The following is a 13,757-nucleotide window of genomic DNA, read 5'->3' on the forward strand; positions in this document are numbered from 1 at the left end:
TTTTTTCAGCATTTATGCTTTATTGACAGTTCAAAGTGGAGAGATTCAAACCCAGGACATCACAGATACAGGGTTTCTGCCACCAGGCTCAGTCCAGATCAAGTGAAGAAAATAATAAAATCCAACTTCAATACCCAGAAATCCTGTAATGTGACGTCAGTAAACTGCACACAACACGCTCATGTTTATCAATCCAGCCAGTCGGTGATTGCTTTATATCAAAGTTTTGATTTGTCACTTACTGTGGGCAGAGAAGTCTACATACCAAAGCACCAGAATTTAAATAAGGCAAATCGACAGGGTCTCAATTTGTTGTTGCAGGCCCATTTTGTGATTTAGGATGATAAGATGTGTGTATTTTATTTTGTATCAGCTTTCAGGCTTACCTGTGTGACCTCTTTCCTCATGTTGACGATGCGGAACCAGTGTCCGAGGCGAGGGAAGTCCTCCAGCTCGGCACTGCGCTCCTCTAAGGCCACTTTGCACTTACAGGACAGCTGGCGGCTGAAGTACTTCACCAGCTTCCCCTGGGGAGGAGGGGACAGAGACAGTGAGGAGGGGAGGGAGGGCTGGCAAAACGTTACGTCTTTTATATTCTTTTACTTTTCAATGCTGACTAAAAATGTGCTATTTACATTGCTGTTTGCGCAATATTGCAATTCATTCCAGTACGAGGATACAGCTTTAAAAAAATGAAAAATGTTTTAGACTTTTCTGCACAGCATCTAAACTCATTTTCTACCACTACTGTACTAATATGGAGAGAGCAAACTCCCCCCAAACAATCTGATGCAGTCCAGAAGAACGACAACACAAAAATGCTGGATATTGAAAAACACTCATAGACTTGTTTCACTTCTGATGAAATCTGAACACATTTGAATATTTTACCACCACAGAATGCGTCAGATCATAGGGAACAAAACAACAAACTTCTCATTGTTTTGTGAACCCGTCCTGAAGAGCCAACCTGTTTGTTTATCACAACCAAATACAGATCTAATCAGAGAGTGTCAAACTCTCTTTTGTCAAAATGCCTCAAAGCCAGTCTGATTGGCAAGTATATATGAGGAAGGCAATTCCAAACTCCTGAACTGGCTAGAAATATTTAAAAAAATTGGCATAGAACAAACATGACATAAAATGAACAATAATGCAACCATACTGCCATACAAAACAAAAATACAGTAGCTTAAGGTTTTGTCATTTGTCAGATTTGTTCACCATTAATCTGGATAAAGAATAATCTCTTACTAAATCAACAAATCAGCATATGTTCAATAAATTCAGTAAAAAAAAAATACTTAAAAGACATTTTTCTCAGTTTTACACTTTGAGTATTTTCTGCCTTTTGCCAGTAACTTAACAGCTCAAAGTCCCAATGGTCAAAGCTGGTTGAAATACAACATTGACAAGTGAAAGGAAACTTAACCGACATCCTCATGACGTGTTATTATCTTCCTAATAGACAGTAGTGAGCAGCAGGGGGGCAGCAGCAGCCTAGAGGTTAGAGAGGTGTGTTTGTTACTGCAAGGTTGCTGGTTCAAATCCCTGGAAGGCTATAGGATAATAAATTTAACACTCTCCGCTCCCTCAACCACCACTGTTGAGATGCCACTTAACCCCCATTTACTCCAGTGGAGCTGCTCAGTGGCCAACAGCAGACGGCTGAAAGCTCCCAGGTGTGAATGTATATGTAACTGTGTGCTGGCTATGTTTACATGTACAAAGTAACCCAGCTACTGACCATACTGCTGTCTTGAAGATCGTATTCAGGTTATGCTGTTTACATGCATCTTTGATATCCTTCGATGAGAATCTTCCTGTTGCCACGATCAAACCAATGAACAGAATATTTCCACCACTGGCATAAAGATGATGGTGGGGCGTCACAGTCCCTCTAAATACAACATGGGCCCCCTAGCATTCAGATGTGAATTACTGACAAGTGTAGTTCACATCTCTAAAGTCTGTACTTTCTTGCAATCTCAAGCTATGCATCTATGTTTGAAATGTATTAATAATTTTATATTCACTGTAAAGTAATCATGCAAGATTAGTAGTGATGTTGGTAGGTTGTGGTATGAGGGGGGCATGCTGGGGTAAGGGGGCCCCATAGCAGTTCTTGCACCCGGGCCCCTTATGAACCTCTTCCGCCCGGTGATTCCCACCCCCAGATAGGACTATCCGCCTGCAAAAATGATTGAGAGGTGCCACTACCCAGCTACTCTGTCTGGCTGAGAAGCAGGTTACACCTAATACAAGTGAAACAAATGATGATCCTACTAGTAATAGTAAGTACTGCTGCATCAAAATGTATCGATAACTGTATTAAAAACCAAAAGTGTAAGGAGTACGATTTTTCAATGCCACAGTAATCCGTTTATGGATATAGGAGTAAGCCAGGCATCTTAACCAGGTTTCATATGATGTTTACATGCATCAACATCAATGTCTCCCATAAAATAAGCTTTTCAGGAGTAAGGAAAATAATTCTTATTTTCTGACTGACAGCTATGTAGTTTTGAAATTACAAAATGTGTTTCAAATAGGTCTTATGGGTCCTGTGGTCTTGACATTGGGTACATTTACATGAACATTAATAATTAACCTGGTTAGGGCAACACTCGGACTGCCGCAACTGTCACGTAAACACCTTAGTCCTGTAAGGGCATAACCCCATTAACACACCTAGATTTATACTCAATCTGTCAATTTAGCTGTCATGTAAACACCTTAGTTTGATTTCATTCAGTTTTTTAAATATGCGCTTATGCCAGAATGGTCACACAGGATGTCAGCCTGGAAGCAGCAGTGATGTATTTCATTACACAAATCACAACATGGTGAACATGGTGGAAAAAGCCAAGATTTTTTGGAGGGTTTGCAAAACCCAGTTCATGCTGAACCAAATTAATGAAATGACAAATATGACAAAATGTTCCGCTATTTTTCATTTGGTATCGAGAGCAGGAACTAACCCAACTATCAAATAAATCCATGTAAACACGGGTAATTGGGGGGGAAATTGTGTTACTTTGAATGATGTAAATTGTTTGATCAAACTATCGCCGTAATGTAATTATTCACAGTAACTGTAACTTGACTCATGATGAAACTGATGAAGATTTACAGGGTTTTCACATGGTTTTCTTGATGAATAATATTTGGTAGGTTCCTCATATTCACAGTCCACATGTTCTAATTAAAATAATTTTCCAAAAATGTCATATTACTAAAGTATTTTCACAATCAACAACATCACTCCTTGGCCTTTGTTTACATGGCAAACAATGGAATGCCTAATATACAAAATCACATGCCTTCTTCATCCTTTTTATGGCACCGCTCCATTCACTGCATCCTTATTTACTTGTTAACAAAAAGCAATTTATTGCTCATGAAGTGATCTTTCCTGATAACTGCAAGTACTTTTCTGAGAGGTGGAGCATGCAGCGACCTCGCAGTAAACCTGTGGTTAAATCTAGAAACACTTAACTGCAACCACATCATACATCTGTGGACTGGATGATCTACAATGTGAATGGAGTTAAAAACAGGGGCTTGATAGCAAGAAGGAAGCAAAGAGAAAATGATGACATGCTTGTTTGAATGGGGTTGAGTTCAGTCAGGGGTTAAGGGTCACATCCACAGTGATATATTTGTTCAAGGGCATCAATAGTAAACTAATAGAGGGATTTATTATTTCACAGAAACAAATTCTAGAGACAGAGGAACTCATTTGTATTTAGTCTGTCTGTGGTTTACCACTGTTGAGGCAATAAAGTTTCACCTTGAGCTGCACCAAGATGATTGCAATGACACTGTAAGTGGTAAACAAAGTGCTGTGGGTTATCCTGCTTCCCTGCATTAATAATTAATCATGTCTTGTAACTTTATGTTCAGTAACATATGCAGAAGTCGATTTGAGGAGGGATTCGAGGGGATGCCACCCTCCTTGAAATAAAAATTGCAAATCCGAGGGCGGGGGGTCACACGCACCTGCATTGATATGGATGCATGTTTTTTTATTGGTTGATTGCATAGCAAAACCTGCAACATGGCTATGACACCTTGAGGATATTATTTTTTATTGGTGGGCAGGTAGATCTGTGGGACTTCTTCAAAAAGAAGAAAACTACAGGTGTGAGAAACGTCAGGAGTCATAATGATTATTTTCTATATTTCAGCCTACACTGTTTGAAGCGGGGCAAAAGAGAAACAGAGATTAAACAGAGATTAGATAGCTAGTTGATATTTTAACACCAGAATTATATTAATGAAGAAAAAAAAATACATCAGGCCATACATTAGGCTACATTTCATCCTCAACGGGATGTTGCCAGGCAACGAAATAATCGGGAAGTCAAGATTAACCTAGTTTGAATTTGGTTGTACAAGTGGCAGGTAATCACCGTCAAAGGGAGGAAGCCCTTTGTGTGTCGTTCTCACGTAAACCCAAATAAAATTTGACTAAGGATCACGGGACTTAGAGCACAAAGGCGTTTACTCTAGTATGCGCTGAATTTTGTGCAGTGGCTCCTAATCTGATTACTGCTCTGGGGGGTAATCTATGCTGGTAAAGGAAACGGATAACTGCTAAGGCTGAAACAAATGTAAACACACGCGCACACACACACACATACACACACACACACACACACACACATACACAGGAGGGGTACCCTTGTACAAAGTAGCCTATTTGGCCATCATTGAAAAGCTGACTAGTCTATATTTTCTCCCTAGATGACAGCCAGGTTCAGGAGGATGTTTTAAAAGACGATGCAGCAGAGGCAAAGCAAGCAGGAGAGGATGACAAAGCGAGCATGATTAGAGGTTTCATAACTTAACATTTAAAGTGCCATGAGTATTAAGTTATGTATGTATGTATTTGACCCATCCAAACTAGTTAAAAGCAGTGGGCAGCCACAGTGCAGCGCCCGGGGACCAACTCCAACCCTGAGAACAGTGCCTTGGTCCAGGGCATTGGCAGGAGTATCTGATACCTAACATCCCTAACTTGCATGTCCTTTGAATATATAATTACCGTTGTGCTGTTACAATATAAACAAAAGGGTAAACAGCTGGTCCCCCACCCTCCATGCTGTCTTCGCCACTATCGAATTGATTGTCTCCATCCCCCTTGAAATTTGCGTACAAATCGACGACTGAACACATGCATTCAGAGCGAGACAGCTGACCCTCTCTGCTGCCATGATACCTTCCTCACCAGGGGAAAACCTTCAGTTGGAAGAGTTAAAGTACAATAGAACTTCACCATCAGAATCACTTTATTCACCGAGTATAACGCATACTGGCACTCGTGGTACAAAGACAACAGGACCTCATATTTGGTGCAAGGGGAAAGTATAGGACACACAACGGACAGCGTAATATAAATATTACTCTACATTTATATGCAAATGAGGCAGGGCAGAATTCAGGACAAAAGCCAGCAGACATGGGATCCTTAATTCTCAAAAGCATGTCCTGACTAATGAAAATAAACGTATTAATGCTCCATGTAAACAAATGAACAAAAGCACATAAGTGAGCAAAGGATGAACACAAAAGGCTTGTATACATGCATCACAAGCTCAAAGCTCTTCCTGTTTATATTTTTTTAGAACTTTCCCCACTGTTTTTTATGTAGATACCTGACTAATAAACAAAACAAACAAAACAAAAACAAACAAAACAAGAGAAATCTGCTTGCCACATAATCACATAATCATTTGATTGATATCTATCTGGGGGATTAACACTATGCTAATTGGGATTTTTGTCAGTTACTTGACCATATGAACTCTGGACCCTGGATCCAATATCCCATCATACTGATTAATTCTGACCAAAATCTCAGACTTCTCCTCATTGGTCGGATGGGTTTCCACACATTCCACTTTGAAATGAGAATAGCAGAGGAACGGGACTACCGCTGTTTGTGAGATTGGTAACGCTTTAATTTCTGGGTCCACAATTTCCTAACAATTTCCTAGAAAGGAACTGTTAATTTCTTGGGACGTTTCCAGGAAAGGACCGTGAAATTATAGTTATGGAAAATGTAAGCAGTGCGTTTGGTGGAGTCAATAAGATACTGTAAATTTCTAAAAGAGTTTCCTGGAAAGAACTGCAAAACTATAAACTATTTACTGGAAAAATAATAGGCAGAGGTCAATTTGGTAAACCAAGTCATTATTCATATTATTATATAATATAGTTATTTGTTGAATTCCTTCCTCTAATTTCTAATTTTCTATACAACTACTACATCATTTCATGGTTCTGTCTTGGAAACTCCAAAATAAATTACCAGGTACTTACCAACTACCAATGAATTCTTTCTCTATTTTCCCTATAATTAGTACATAATGTAATGGTTCTTTCCAAGAAATTAACAGTTCCTTTCTAGGAAATTATTAGGAGATTGTGGACCCGGAAAATAAAGTGTCACCATGAGATTGTGACATATTATCCTGCTTTTCTTTGGCCACCAAACGTGGCGATTTATTTTTATTACTTCTTAATAAATGTTAATCCATAAAGGTTACCTACTGCAGCTTTAATTTTCGGAGCATCCATTGTCCCTATAGGACTGTACTGGAGAGCCACGCACCATGGCAAGCAACATGTGAGCAGCTCTATAGTGAAGAAACTGAGAGGATTTTGGTCAGAATCGATGGAAAACGCTGGTAAAATAGAGTCCAGGCTGAAAATGTCCGAAGTTGTGCTTTAAGACTCAAGGATGATGCATTTGGATGGCCTCAGTCCAAACATACACCTACAACATATACATCATTGATACTGCTAGAAATGTAGAGCATGCTGGCCTACATCGGTGCATACCCAAGCAGAAAGCAGTGGAGGAGGGATTGGCATGTGACCTGTGAATGCAGAAACCCTACAACGGCCGCCCACGGCTGCTAACGCTCTGCCCAAAAAGGTGACTGCCCAGTCCACACCTACAGAGAAACACACATTTACCCTCGCTAAGCAAATTGACTTCTTACAATACATGGACCGTATGAAGCTTACTAGCTGCACATCTACTTATGATCTACCACTCTTGATTTTTTTTTTTGCCACAAATTATAGGAAGTATAATCACAAGTATGTCAAGTATGTTTCAGTCAAGTATGACATACTCCATCTAAGACTGAACAAATATTCTAAAAAAAAAATGCCTTTACCTCTGTTAGGGTGTGTGGGAGAGAGAGAAGGAGAGACAGAAGGACGGAGAGAGAGAGAGAGAGAGAGAGAGAGAGAGAGAGAAGACTTTATATGTACAGGCTAATTGTCTGCAGTATGTCAGGTACTGTCCCATAGCCAGGTATGTGAGGTCTTATTGTCTCCCGTCTCTGTGTCAGTATTTAAGTGTTACTATGTAATTTATCACTGTGCCTCTGCACTTATATCACTAAAACAAATTTCTGGACCTTTATTGTACATGAAGAATAAAGTGACTGATTCTGATTCAGTGAGATTGAAACGAGAGAGAGAGAGAGAGAAGAGAGAGAGAGAGAGAGAGAGAGAGAGAGAGAGAGAGAGAGTGAGAGAAAGCCTTGCCAATCAACATTTCTATCATCAGAGAAGTCCCTTTCTCACAAAGTATCAAAAAAGTTAAATTACCCAAATTATTTCCATATATGTATTAATCCTAAATTTGTAATAGTCCTTTAATTCTGTGAGTAGTACTTGTGCCCTTGGCATTACTAAGTAACTGCAGTAAGCACAAGAAGTAGCTAAAGTAATGTAAAGTAACAAAATAACTAATAAAAGGAATTCAAGTAATGTGCAGCAGGGATGTAGCTGTCCAAGGTCCTGAAAATAGTGTGCCATGTTTTTGATAGATCAAGACATATCTTCACAGAATTTGCAGCAAATCAGCCAATGTATTCATGAACAGAATGGGTGCAAAGGTATAAAGCTGTGACAGAGCAAGGTGCTCATGGTCAGATATACATATACTTGCTTGCATACTTAAAAGGAGAATGCACTATGCGAATAGCCAAGTATCCATTTGCACATATGAGCTTTGACAAAGGACAACCTGTCATTCAAGATACCTTTCAACAAAAGTGTCAACAAACCCAGCACACCTGAACACTTTCTCAAGGCAGATGAGGGACAGTCTTGTGCAAATACACTTTTTTTTCGAATTCTGAAAGTGTACAAGAGGAGAATCACAGTGCAGTGTGAAGCAGTGTAACAGTATACAAAATATGACATATGGATGTAGGTGCAGCAAAGTTACCCAGTCATGAAGAAAGGGGTTTTAAGTTAGCATAAAGGGCTTCAATCATGCTAGCAAGGACTATCATTCCCTCCAAAGGAGTCACCTGACATTTCTCAGAGGCAGAGCTGCTCTGGAGGCAGAAATAATCTCACTGGTCGAGTGGGCGGGGCCAAAGAATCACAGTTTTTCTGGCTAAGCAACAATAGACTGAAGCCAAGAAAAAAGGTAAGAGGTAAGAGAGGAGGAAGCTAATATTATGAAGCCTAGCACTAGCTGGTACTCAAGCAAATTTAACTTAGCTCATGAAGTAGATACAAGTATTTCCATTTAAGGTGTGAGTTAAACTGAACTCTTCACACAAGCAAAGCAAACTACCACTTTCACAAGCTGAGACTTCATCGGATCTTGAAAACTAGAGTAGCTACTCCGCTTTCCAGCATTATAGATTGCCATGCTACCATTCAAGCTAATTCAAGATCACAATGAGCAGTATTTCAATCAGGGTAAGTTTAACTAACTTTAACTGACTTCAACTCTGTTAGAAAAACACATTACTAAGCATACATTTATAGTATTTTAGAGCCTTGCCTATAAAGGTGCAACATATTGTATTAATTAACAAGCTATCAACCAAGCTGTTTTATATGGTGAAAATGAACTAAGAAAAAAAGATAAATCATGTAGGCCTGAGCAAAACTATTCTGAATCTGATGTTTTATGATTGCTGGCTGTAGTTCTTAAAAAAAAATAGATTGCTATTCATTAAAATCATATTCCTAGACTTGAAGGCCTCAAAACACCTCCCAAACATGAGACTTCACGGTCTCACGGCTGAAACTGAAGCTTCAGCAAACCCAGAAACAGTGACATGTGATTTCGCCAAAAATGAAATGCTGGAAATAGGCAAGGGACTGGAAGTATAATCACTATGTAGTCAATGCCATGCGAATAAAACTTTCAGTCATACAAGACAATGCAGTTCTACAAAATTACAATGACCACCACACAAGTACACAGAGCAAAATAAACAACATGTTTTGCTGCCATTACAGGGGTGAAAAGTATTCCCCAAACTTTTACAAGGAAAGGCAAGAGCCATAGGACACAGGCCAAAAAGGCAAACTGCGTCAAAACAGAGACTTTTGAGAATATCTTCCATCTTCAAAGCAGACAAATTTGGCCAATAGGCTTCAATTTGGTTAACCCTCTAAGCCAGTGATTCTCAAACTTTGTCATATCAAAGATCCCTAATTTAGTCCACATTAGGGCCACAGACCCCCATTTGATGAGATTTTGTCTCTCGAACCCAAATCTGAGAATATTTTTATCGTCAGATATAATTTTGTCCAGAATTCCATGACTATCTGTATTGTAGGTAGAGAGATAACAGAGAAACTACGATCAAAACAGTCATTTTTCTACATTATCTAATTGTGTTAACTTCTTGTAAATTAAATAATGCTGAAGTTTAACAAACAGTTTGCTGGGGACCACCTGGAATCCCCTCAAGGACCGCTGGTGGTCCCCAGACCCCACGTTGAGAACCACTGCTCTGAGCTACATTGGTTGAACTGTTCTTCAAAACTTTTTACAACCAAGATCTTCTAGCTCCAAGTAGGAAAACACCTGATGGTTCCACCTCTGAGACAAAATATAGTTGCTGCTGCACTTATTGTCCACATACATATTTGTCTGTCCATCATACCTACACTTCAAAAAGAACAACAAAGCTTGTTTTGACTTGATTTGACAGCTTGTTTGGCCACATGTGCCGTATGTGTCTGCGTCGCTAAGCCTCAAAAGTTCAAGTTCTTTGTTGTCATATGCACAGAGAAAACAAGTTGTCCTGAACAGTTAAATTCTTAGTTTGCTGTCCTCTCTGATGCCAAAATCAAAAAAGACATACGACCATAGCCAAGAAAGCGTCATATGTGTCAATCATTCCAGCCTACACCACCTACAATGTATGATCAAATTAATAGGAAGAGGCTTTTCTTTGGGTAAGCTTTTGGTTAAAGGTAAAGTCGATGCCCAACACTTCTAACACAGTGTGCCTGGGGAATAATCCTTTAACTTGATGATTGCGGTGGAAAACACAAACATCATTTAAGAATCCCCCATACACACCCAATAACGCCCAGGCCGGGTTAATGAGAGAGACTTTGCTTATGGCTGACGTGGTCGTGATGCCGTTCGAAACCCCTGCTGGGAAAACTCATCTGTTGTTGGAGCAATAAGACAAACTGTCATCCTGGAAGACACTTCTGCTCCTGGGATTTGAGGAACGCTAGATGGTTCTCAGGAGCGTGGCTTTTGTTGTACTTGTGGATTAACTGTCGATTGTGGGGGTTTTTATTGTTTACATTTTTTTTTACTTTATTACTGGTTCCTTCCTGATTATTCTTCATTTTGTCTGTTTTTGATTTTTTTTTTTTTTTTCCATACGTCATCAGCTATGTTGATTTGTTTTTTATTAGTTGCTACATTTTGTGATTGAGGATTTTTGGCCCCTTTCTGACTGATCACATCTATCCTGTCCCGCATTTCTTTTCCATTTTAGTTTTATTAATTTGTGCTGAAAAAGTCACATATTAGATGATACAAACAACAGATAAACTGATATGCAGTTGTTATTATTTTATTATTATCCTTACTTACCTATTTTTTTTCTTTCTTTCTTTTTAATGTCATTTTATGAGTTGATAATGTCATTTTACATGACAAATTTTGTATTTTTTGTGTTTAATGTAAAGTACATTGAATTTGCCTCGTGTATGAAATGTGCTATATAAATAAAGTTTGCCTTAGATCCAGACCAACTTTCTACATAGTGATGGCCCAAGGGATCGTTACATCACATCCTGGGTTTTTGGTCAAATTTGGTTTAAGGGAGGGTTGTAGCCTAAAGGAAATGCAGCCGATGTACAGTAGGCTACATGACTATCTCAATACTTCACTCTATTATTTTGTCCACTGGGCCTATATATAATAACAGAGTTACTGTAGGAAAAAAACATTGTAATTTTGCAAGTAATGAGTTAAACAATCTGATTTTCAAGTTCACTGTTAGTGCAGCTTGGTCAAGATACGGTATTAAACCCAAGATACAGCACAGACATGCAGCTTATTGGTGCAGCATTTAAAGTCAACACAAGTCAAATAAGCTGCGTAAAACAAGCCAGACACACAGATGACAGAGAGCAGAAGAAGACTGAAAGCCCCGCTTGATGAATTATCAAGATAAACAGTTCAACAAGTAATGTTTTGCTATACATCACTCACCAGAACTGCTTTATTAAAACCTTTAGAACCAATAAGTCGTTATTATGGGTTCTATGCAGTAATTGAGCGAGAGAGAGAGAGAGAGAGAGAGAGAGAGAGTCCATTTACAGTAAAAGCACCTGTCTCACCTCACTGCCAGAGACTTGCTGAGATGGACACATAATGTGGGTGCTTAACAGAAATCCCCCCACATTCCTATATTGTCCTTATTATCTCCCTATATTATATTCCTGTAATATTCCTATGGGGCTTTGTAGTGCATCTGTGTCACTCAATAGTGAGTTTACAGTGACCTTATCGTACTTTCTGGTAGTTTTCTCTCCTCTGGTATCACTATAATGTTCCTATAATATTCCCATAGGGACTTGGAGATTTATTGCCTGTCTGTGCTACACACAGGTGCTCAATAGCAGGTTTATAGTGACTTTATCACACTTAATAATATATTTTATCTCCTATGGTATCACTATAATATTCCTATAATATTCCTATAGGCACTTATAGTGTGTGTGGTGCTCACTAGTGAGTTTACAGTGACCTTATCTTACTTTATGGTATTTCTTTTTTCTCCTATGGGCTATCCCTATAATTTCACTATAGGTACTTACTCTGTGTGTGTGTGTGTGTGTGTGTGTGTGTGTGTGTGTGTGTGTGTGTGTGTGTGTGTGTGTTACACTGACCTTATGTACTATAATATTCCCACAGGGACTTTAGAGACTGAAAAGTGTCTACACAGGCAGTCAATGGTGAGTTTATGCTGATGTTATCGTAGTTAAATGCTATTTTTTTTAACTCCTATTGTATCACTATGATATTCCCATAATGTTCTAATTAGGGACTTAGGGACTTATAGTGTGTGTGGTATGAAATAGTGAGTTTACAGTGACCTCGTCATACTTTATGGTATTCTATGTCCTGTGATATCACTATAATTAATAAAGGGACTTAGAGACTTAAAGTGTGTCTGTGGTTCACACAGGTATTCAATAGTGAGTTTATAACGACCTTTTCGCACTTAATGGTCATTTTTATCCCCTATGGCATCACTATAATTCTCCTATAATATTCCTAGAGGGACCTAGGCCTATATGATACCTGATGATGAGTGATATCGATATAATATCCTTCTAAAATCCATGATAGGAACACTATAGCTCTTTTTCGTAAGAGGCAGTTTGGCTGGTTTAAGCGGTCTGAGAACGGACAGCACCTAATGTGGTCTGATACCACAACCACAACACCAGGATATCATGGCCATTACGTAACGCAATTTACGGAATACCCCGTGGGCCAATTAAACGGATAACGATATTTTGAAACAATTTCAGTAATCTGCCCGCCTTGCATAACAGCCGGGCCTGGATGCGGTGTGAGGACAGATGCGCAGGCAGGCTGGCAGGCAGGCAGGCAGGCAGGCAGGCACACTGGTAATGGATTGTAAACACGGTGCTGCCTATAGGCCTCGGCTCCCTCTCATATTATTCTGATGGAGAAGAGCCACCTTCTCTCCCCGCCACCTGCAGAATGCGCAAGCCTGTAACAGCCCACTGCAGCCCCGTAGCTTCTTGATTTATTGCACTGCACAAAACAGATAGCGGTGGGCTTTAACACAAAATGTTGCATATTATTGCAGTGACACATCCGAGCGCATAAAACCAGCTTTTCTTTTCCCAGGCACTGAAAAATATGCACAGTGGCCTAGAAAGACATGACAGACGGTGACAACCCCATATTGATTTTGATGAAGATGCATAGCAGGATTTCAGTCATTCTAGTGAAAGGGTGCTTACCTCCAGCGTTCGTATCTCTTTTTGTGTCAAGTCGTTGGATGTGGCACATTTGGTCCGTAAACCCTCCAAACTAGAAATGCTTATGTCTATCATATTTTGCACCAACTCGCACTGCTGCAAGGCTTTTTGCAAACTAAGATGCTGCTCTTCGCTTTTTGTCATCTCCTCGTCCATAGTTTGCGAGCAGTGGTGGGGTTTTTTTTTATTTGCACTTTAAAAATATATATATATTCAGAAAAGAAACGTGGAGAGCCCCACGAAATAGATCAACCTGCAAAACGCCATGAAACGAGCAATGATAATGTAGGTTTATAGACGGGATTTGAGCCGTGAGAGAGGCGACTCCATTGCAACAACAGTCCTCGTAGTTCCTGCTGTTTCATCAAGGTGTCTCTGGTTGTAGGCTATATCAAACACAATATGAAGATACTGAGCAGAAATACAAT

General features: G+C 39.4%; 1 protein-coding gene across 2 annotated transcripts in view; it reads right to left on the reverse strand.

Moving 5' to 3' along the window:
• Positions 1-13,485, reverse strand: part of ksr2 (kinase suppressor of ras 2) — a 91,848-nt gene extending 78,363 nt beyond the window's left edge. For both annotated transcript variants that reach the window (XM_071897728.1, XM_071897729.1), the window contains exons 1-2: positions 13,312-13,485; positions 387-527 (exon numbers count right to left, since the gene is read on the reverse strand). In XM_071897728.1, the coding sequence (XP_071753829.1) occupies positions 387-527; positions 13,312-13,485 (315 nt within the window). The remainder of the gene's footprint in view (positions 1-386; positions 528-13,311) is intronic.
• Positions 13,486-13,757: the final 272 nt, after the last annotated feature.

Source organism: Centroberyx gerrardi, chromosome 8 (genome assembly GCF_048128805.1).
Source record: "Centroberyx gerrardi isolate f3 chromosome 8, fCenGer3.hap1.cur.20231027, whole genome shotgun sequence".
In the NCBI taxonomy this organism is placed as follows: domain Eukaryota; kingdom Metazoa; phylum Chordata; class Actinopteri; order Beryciformes; family Berycidae; genus Centroberyx; species Centroberyx gerrardi.